This window comes from Pinus tabuliformis, chromosome 5_1 (genome assembly GCF_031772625.1).
Source record: "Pinus tabuliformis cultivar Carrire ecotype Pingquan chromosome 5_1, CPIR1, whole genome shotgun sequence".
NCBI lineage: Eukaryota > Viridiplantae > Streptophyta > Pinopsida > Pinales > Pinaceae > Pinus > Pinus tabuliformis.
This window is the reverse complement of record NC_142305.1, coordinates 574,675,356-574,684,094: the sequence shown is the minus strand read 5'-3', so window position 1 is coordinate 574,684,094 and position 8,739 is coordinate 574,675,356. Positions and strand designations below refer to the sequence as shown.

Genomic DNA, 8,739 nt, shown 5'->3' with positions numbered 1-8,739 from the left:
TTTTGCCCGTGACAATATTTTCAGCCTAGCCTTGCCATTTCCTGATAGCTTTGATGAGATGGGTTCTCTCATGCGTTTTGTGGGGGATGGCCGGATTGGATTCGAAGCTGAGTGGGATGGATCTTCGAATTGACAAACACATGGTGGTAGTGGTCCCTGAACCAGACTGAGGATGCACGAAGCCACTGGCCTAGTGATCCCTGATCAGACTGTGGGTTGCAGTAAAGCCAGATTGTGTGCCTCGGTGGGCCTAGGAATCCTTGCTAGTGAATGGCGGGATATACGGTAAAGCCAAGAGGTGGATTTTCTCTTCGTTGGACCTAGTGATTCCGGGATGGAATGCACAGTAAAGCCTGGAGAGTATGTCTCAGTGTAGGGCATAGTGATCCCTGGATCAGACTGCGGATGCACGGTAAAGCCTGAGAGACTAGGAGGCACTCAAATTCCTCACGATGTAGGCAGAAAACTTCGGTGGCATCCACATTGATTGGTGTTTTTTGATGTGTTCAATGAGTCCCACATTCATTCTTGGAATATGGCACGGGGGTGATTGGTTGAAGAGAGACTTGGCTCAGCCAATCTATGGTCGGGTGGAACGTGGTAGTCCCATCACCAGTTGGTTCATTGCATTATTAATGAAAAGAATTCATTCCCTTGATTTCCATGTGAAAATGTAATGATGTATATATGGATTTTGAAGGCTGATATTTTTATTGTATTTATGCTCCTATTATGTTTTTTTATATGCACATTTACCCCAAAGGGTGTTACATTGAGACTTCAACGCATAAACCTCCATTTCCATGACCGCTGCCAATTATGGCTCTCATTTTTCCAAATGCTAGCAACGCCAATAAGGCAGTTGCCATAAATGAAATGAACTCTTTCGTAGCTAGCGAAGCTATAAGATATATATATTTTTTTAATTTGTCTCACAGAGCATTGCAAGTCGCGATGCTACGTTGTTAAGCTTGTGAGAGCTATCTTCCCGAGGACGATGCGAGAGGGCACATGGCCTCATGCAGGGCTGCACGTTACCTGAATGGAGATGTGGGTTATCCATATATTAAATTTATATTTGTAATTTCTTGTATAAAAAATAATTGCCATGAACAAATGGTAAGATGCATGACATGTTATGTTTTTTAAACGAGAATGGGGAGGCTAGAATTCTTAAAAGAAGAATTGAGGAGGACCAGAGGGCAGTTTACACTAATTTATTCAATGCTCAATCAAAAAATAGTGGTGAAAGAAAGTAAAAATTAGAATAAGAAAACAAATATTCAAGCAATACATTAATTGGAGCATCATGGCACCAAAATTACCATCAACTAATAGTTTTTTCATATTTTCCCGGGCAACGAACTACCCTCCTCACATTTGAATATAGAGCACGCATTTTCTGCTGGCAAGGCATGCAATGACATCCATTTAGGTTCTTTTTGCTGACAAGGCATGACATGACATCCACTGAGGTTAAGGTTCATGCACTTTACACTTCACTATTTTTCATTTTTGCTCATCCAACCCAACATCCATGGGACATCCAAAATATAGATAATTATAGTATGCAGAGATGAATTTATGGAAAACAAAAATTCAAATGAATACCCAAAAGTGGCGCTGACATTGACAGACAAGGGGAACCATGCTAGGTACTTTGCTTCCGAACTCTGATAATTGACTAAATCTAGAAAAATACACATGTTCTGTGCTTTGTTTATTGAAATTATTCAACAATTAAGCAAACAATGAACATTCCAGCCTTTTAGTAGTAAGGCAAAGAGATGGAGAAAGTGCAAGCATTAAATGGAGATGAAACGATGATAAATATGTTCAGTGTTGTGCAGGTTCCAATGAATACTGATAGGTATATCCATCGAAATCAAAAGTTGTTGGATAAAGTATTTAACTAGGTGTTATTAGTGATCAATATATTCTGGAATTTTATTTTTTTAAAATCAAACTTTTTCTCACACCCTACATCATGAGGGTGGGCACTAAAAGTGTCTATTTATTGATTTTAATATCAATTTTAATGCTTTCTGAAATAATGGTTTCCTTGTTGCTACTAATTTAAAGCTGATAAATTTATCAAGTTGTCTAAGCCCTCTCATGTCTGATTTCAAGTAGTTATAGTTGCACGAGTCAACATTATCTTCTTATTATGTTCTATTTATATTGGCAGATTCTTGGTTCATTTCTTTATGGACGTTAGAATAATTTTCTTAATGAATGATCCAAATTTGGTCAAAGAAACTGCTAGGTCTGCAATCATTTCCAACCTTAGAAAAAACCACACACACATTATTAGCGGTTTTTTACACCTCCTGGTGTAAATGCTAGTTTACATTATTATTGTTATCATTGATTTATATTAATTTAATATTTAATATTATTTTTATTTTTATTATATATTATTATTGTGATGAATTATTATATATTATTTTTATTATTATTGTTACTAATTACTATATAATATTATTCTTTAAATATTGTTATTATTTATTTATATAATTATTTTGGATATCTGTTTTTATTAACCACATTTATATTAATGTGATTGTGCTAGTAATAGCATAATGAGAAGTAAACATTAAAGACAATTTAAATAAGAATTAAAATACAAAAAATTCGAATTCAAATAAATAGAAATTAAAAATTAGTAATTAACCATAATAATTAATAATAAGATTAGGATTAATTCTAATTAAATTTTTTAATTTACTAATTAAATAAGATTTTTTAAATATTTAATTAAAAGTTAATTATTAAATAATAAAATAAGAATTTTTTTTAATAATTAGTTAAACATCAATAATTAAATAATACAATAAAAATTTGTTCAGTTAACCAGAATTCCAATTGAAAAACTGAATTAAAATAAAAAAATAAAAAATAAATAAGAATTAAAAAATCTAATACAAAAACCAATCAGGGTCCAAGAGTCTATTGAATTTTTTTTTTTTTAAAGCTTAAATCTATTAATATAACATATGGTACAGAGAGTTCTAGGCATCAGAGTGCCGCCATACAGTCAGCAAGATATCAAAAATTGAGCCGCCCGCAAGGGGAAACCGGCCCGAGAAATGTTTGAAAGCTGCCTCGCAAGAGGAAACCAGCCTTGAGTTAATGACAGAAGGCCAAAAAACGGAGCCGCCCACCAGGGGAAACCGACTCGTACATAGATTAAAAACTGTTTTAACTACAGAGATCAGCTTAGACACGCTTAGGTACACAGGCGACAAAACCAGCAAAATGCTCAAGAAACTAAACATGATGGCGAGAAAAAGCAGAGGCGCTAGAGTCCATAGTCACCCGAGGGCGATTCCTCTTCAATTCTGCACCACCATCCTTCCTTGTCATCAGGATCTGGATCGGGAACCCTTTGAGGAGCGTTATCCACCGTTTCACGCTCGCCTGCAGTTGTCCCGGTGTTCTGGAGCTGGCCAGAGCTGCCTTCATCAGGATCTGGTTCGGGAACCCTTTGAGGAGCGTCATCCACCACTTCACGCTCGCCTGCAGTCGTCCTTGTGTTCTGGAGCAGGCCAGAGCTGCTGTCATCAGCCAGGCGAGAGGGACCATAATCTACGGGCAGAGGAGCTGGCGGAACAGAAGGGGAGGCCTGCGGGCTGATAGGGGGTCCAGAAGACGGTGGAGAAGCGATGAAAGCAGGCCGAGGTTCAGTGTAAAGGTGAGAGGCGAAGGAGATGTTCCGCGGGGAGGGAGGGAAGCGACGAGCTTGGCCCCTTCCATGAGTACGACGGGAAGCACGTACGCTGGGAGTGCGAGAGGGGGGCGAGCCAGAGGAGGGGGAAGGGGAGGGATTAGGCCTGACGCCTCCCCTGCGGCATCTCATACGGTGCCTCAACTTTGGCATTGCAACACTGAAGTCGAGAGAGCCGGCGGAAATGAGAGGGGACTCCAACAGAGGGGGGTGGAAGCGGAAGCCGAACAGAGCAGGGAGGAGCTGAGCACAGAACGGGCTGTGCGAGTGATGATAACCAGGAATGAAACTAATGCAGGAGGCCAGCGGGCAGCGCTTTCCAACCGTGGTGCGAAGACTGTGCAGATCAGCTTCCGGCGAACAGCGAGAACCTACAGGCAGGAGTTGTCTCGACATGGAGACCGACAGCGCACCACAATACCAAAACCAAGCATCTGAATTCTCAACTGAGGATGGAGTCACAGGGGCTGGAGGTTTCATGTTGAAACTCTTGGTGTCTCGGCCTCCCCACCGAAATAAATGTTGCGTAGGGTGATGGCCCATCAACTTAATTGTTCCAGGGGTGAGGACCTGTCTTCCGCCGGCGAACCAGTGGGCTTGCCACGCGCCCATCTGCCGGATCGTAACCTCCATCACTTCAATGCTCACCCGCATCCAATGGTCTATTGAAAATATTAAGAATTGAATAAATAAATTAATTGACCAAAGTAGTAAAGTTGATTTTTTTTAATGAATGGATATATTTAGAATAATTCATTGAAAAATAAAGCCAATTTTAGAACTAATTAGACTAACCAAGAAAGCATAAAAGAGGTTAAACTAAATTGAAAAATGGACCAAGACGAAACTAACTTCGAAAATAGAATTTTCTTGCCTCTAAAAGATACCGTTTTGGAGAATTCCCACGCCTTTTTCCAGCTTGCTCCAGTTTTTGTGGCCATCACAGGACACACATACCATCGAAGTCTAGCTCGTATTGGTGGACTTGTTCAACATTCTTCAATCGGAAACAACAGGGAAGAAAAGGCCTGTGGATAGTTGTGTCTCAGAATGTAGGACCACTGTCGAAGAATTCCCACTTACCGACCCATCGTCCATGGTGATGAGCGTTTTCCCCTCTTGCCTATTCATCCAAACTTTTTGGGCATCGAAATGGATTTGTTTCTACCTCGATTTTGTAACACGGAAGGGCTGATTTCGGTTGTTTCAGAGCAATGAAACGATTCTCCTCGGATGATTGAAGCGTATTAGAGGTGTGTTTTCATTCCTTCTTTACTAATATTTGGCAATCAGAATGTAGCTATACCTAATTTGTATCGAGTCAGGATTCTGAATCCAATTTCCACTCTAAGATCTCCAAATAAATACCCATTTGGAATTATGCCTCAGATTTGATGAATCTACCCCCAACAATTACATTTTAGGCAGTTTATAAGACGGATTGAAAAACCCACCTGGGCTCGAGAAGATCTTTTAAACGTCAATGGAGGGTAGCATTCTTGAGATTGTGGGGGCAGAGGTAACAGGAATCATGGTCCCTGTATCAATATGCATGTTTCTAGTTGTCCTGCTAGTTCATGGCATCAACCCCCATGGATCGGATGATTCTCCCATACAATCAGCAGCCACCCTCGTTTACATGGAAAAATCGTCAGATTCTACTGTACAGAAATTTGAAGGGGCTCTATTGAATGCTCTGGTATTTGTCCTCATCATAACGGTGGTCACTTTTCTTCTTGTATTACTTTACTATTACCGTTGTATCAGGTTTCTGAAGGGTTACATGTGTGCCTCTGCATCTTTAGTCCTGGCATACATGGGAGGATCCATTTTTGTTCTTATAATTCAGACCTGGTCAATACCTGTGGATGTCATCTCCTTCTCAATACTTCTTTTCAATTTCACCGTGGTGGGTGTCCTTTCAACTTTTGCGGCCGGCATGCCGATTGTCATCACACAGTTTTATATGGTGTTATTGGGTATATTTGTGGCTTACTGGTTTACTTTGCTCCCTGAATGGACTACTTGGGTGCTCTTGGTTGCTTTGGCGGTTTATGATTTGGTGGCAGTTTTGGCTCCAGGCGGTCCTCTGAATTTGCTGGTAGATCTTGCCACAAGAAGGGGTGAAGAAATTCCTGCTTTGATATATGAATCTCGACCTGCAGTCCATGCAAATGCTCCATATCTGCTTTCCAATGATTCTAATGTAGCTTTTCCATCAGAAAGAGACCAAGCTTTCAGAAGACAGGTGACATCAGAGGCCTCAATATTACCATCTGTTGAGCTTCAACCTCAGAACTCTCAAAGGCAATCTAATGTGGACATGTCAAAAGCTCTTACAAGATTAGGTGAAAGTGCCAATCTCCAGGATGGAATTTTTAGCACATTTTCAAGAACTCTCAGTCTGGGCCAAGACGACTCCATATCATCCGAGGACAGATTCGATCATGAACTTCAAACAGCGCCTGGCACAGAAGCTTCACCATCTCTTCAAGTAACTCCTACCAGGGAGACTTCCAATCCCAACGACATTTCAAGTGAGGAAACGACGCCTTTGGTTAACCATACATTTCAATATGATAGCTCCAGAGATGAATTTGAAAACGTTGATGTAAGGGCAGAAGGAAGAGAAGAGACAGTTACAGTTTCAACATCACAAGGCATAAAGTTGGGTCTAGGAGATTTTGTATTTTACAGTGTTCTTGTTGGGAGAGCTGCAATGTATGATTTGATGACAGTCTACGCTTGTTACCTTGCTATAATTTCTGGGCTTGGATGTACACTTGGGCTCTTAGCTGTATGTAAACGTGCTTTACCTGCTCTTCCCATCTCAATTTCACTTGGAGTTTTATTTTACCTTCTTGCACGTCTACTTATGGAGCCTTTAGTCGTCGGACTATCTACAAAGCTTATGATGTTTTGATGCATTGGTCAGTAAGGAGAAAGGCTAAGATCGAGGCAGCAAATCACAAGAAATGCCTTTTACAATTGCTCCTTGGCTATGCTTCTTCATTGTTTGTGTCCGTAGATGCACAAATGTATTTGGTTGATGCCAAAACCTGCAAGGTTGGGTGTGCATTTCTCCTCCCAAGAAAGTAGTTAACAAAGAGGAGAATGAGATGCTCATAATACGATGAGAGTCTCAAGTAACAGGTGAGCTGGAACATTGGCTTGTACCATTACTTGATTTAACTGCCGAAAGAAAGGCCACGTGTATGATTCTAGCAGTGCAGTTACTAACATCTTTTTCATTGAGAAAGATCTTGCAATCTTCTTGGCATCATCAACTATGATTAAAGATGAGTACCTAAGTGGGGTTCAATGCAATTTTTCGTTATAATGAATTTGACAGCTATAGATTGAGCATATAATTGCTAATGAACTTCAGAAAGTTGTCTTTATATTTGCCTCCATGTCCTTCACAGTTAGGAAGTTGACTTTAGAGGTTTCAAGCTTTATTTTTCATCTTGCATGAAGCATGCATTAGCACGACTTTGTTTCAAAAATGTCATAAAGACGATTATTTCATCCATGCTTTATTTCGTTAATTCACAAAGGAGAGTGCATCATACAAATTACATTAGAGAGTGATCACACGGATTTGCTTTCCTTGCTCGCTGCATAAGCTAGGAAGTTGAGCATATCTGCTTTGGCATCAATTTCAATAGTCTATGCTTTATCTGAAGATCCCCATCCTAGCTGAAATCTGACTTGCTAAATACGATTTAAAGACTGCATTCTCTCCCGAATGAAGCAGGGTAGATTCTCCATTGAAAGTTCCATGGCACTTCCTTTCTGCAAAAAAAGACATCATTGCATGTCAGTCATTCCACTGGAAAGTGTTCTTTGGTGACTCATAGCTGCTTATGTTTTCATTTGCTTGAAAGTTTACACTACATGGAGAAAGCCAAACCTCTGAAGCATTCAATCAATACTATTGATAAATACTAAAAACATAGAGACATAAACAGAGTTGCCATTCTTCTGTGACATCTCACATTGAGAAAGAAAGACAATTGCTAACAGCTTAACATCACTGTCAATGTGAACATCCTGCAGAAGAGAATATTAGAAAACTGTTATCACACAAATTCACACTTCTTGAGATAACGTCTGAAAGCTCAAATGTGATCTGAGTGAAACTCAAGAGGGGGCCACAATCACCTCACCAACTCTCTTTCCACTTCAGGTAGGTTCTCCTCTGGCTCAAGTGGGGCTTCCCTAGATTAAGATTGCTAGTGTTTTAAGGCAATGAGATTCAAGGTGATATGAAGAGTAAACCCAACAAAATGTCTTTGAAAGAGTTCATAATATGAAATGTGATGGGATGACAGGAAACTAGTGTCTTTTCATTGGGCATGTGGGGTCGATCAGGTCTCCCTTGAAAAGGTAAAGAATGGATATAGGGCGATGACTAACGTTGTTCACCACTAACCTTAGAGGATCCTCCTATAAGGTAATGGATAGGGTTATCAACTGCTAACCATAGAAGATCCTCCTAGACTTTTACAAGCTCCAAGACAACTTTAAGGGAAGGTTCTCCACAAGAAATTTTCCAAGCGTTTACAATAATGTTCCATGGGGACACGTCCCCCCACTTGGGCAACGCGTTCCCGCGCTTCCTTGCGTTCTGGGGATGTGGGGAACTCTGGGGCGGGGGGATGTTTCTCCACGCCCCCCAAAAAAGGAAATGCGAGGAAACTTGACGGGGGGGCGTTTCCTCCCAAAAAAGGAAACATTTCCTAGCTTTTCCAAAAAAGGTCATGGTTAGAATCAAAGACATACTTGGGGAAGAAGGACAGGGTTTAGGTGGTTGGACAATGATTGGTGGGTAGATTGTTATTATTTGGTTTTATCCTTGGCCCCTAGTGTGGAGGTCATTCGTTACACTGATTCAAATGCTCCTAGTCTTGGAGAAATCTATGAGACCTTTGATTGCATGTTGGGTTGTGTGAAGGCAGTCATTCAGCAGAGGGAGCCCACATTAGAGTTCTATACATCCCAGATTCGAT

The 8,739-nt window shown here is 40.4% G+C and overlaps 1 protein-coding gene across 1 annotated transcript; it reads left to right on the top strand.

The window, feature by feature from the left end:
* The first annotated feature begins 4,608 nt into the window (after window positions 1-4,608).
* LOC149166135 (presenilin-like protein At1g08700) lies at window positions 4,609-7,098 on the top strand. Its single transcript, XM_089432475.1, has 2 exons — window positions 4,609-4,826; window positions 4,938-7,098. The coding sequence occupies exon 2, from the start codon at window positions 5,211-5,213 to the stop codon at window positions 6,648-6,650; it is 1,440 nt and encodes a 479-aa protein (XP_089288601.1). The 5' UTR covers window positions 4,609-4,826; window positions 4,938-5,210; the 3' UTR covers window positions 6,651-7,098.
* The last annotated feature ends 1,641 nt before the right edge of the window (window positions 7,099-8,739 follow it).

Coding starts and splice junctions, on each gene's coding strand:
- LOC149166135 (XM_089432475.1), top strand. CDS start 5,211: ATGGAGGGTAGCATTCTTGAGATTGTGGGGGCAGAGGTAACAGGAATC.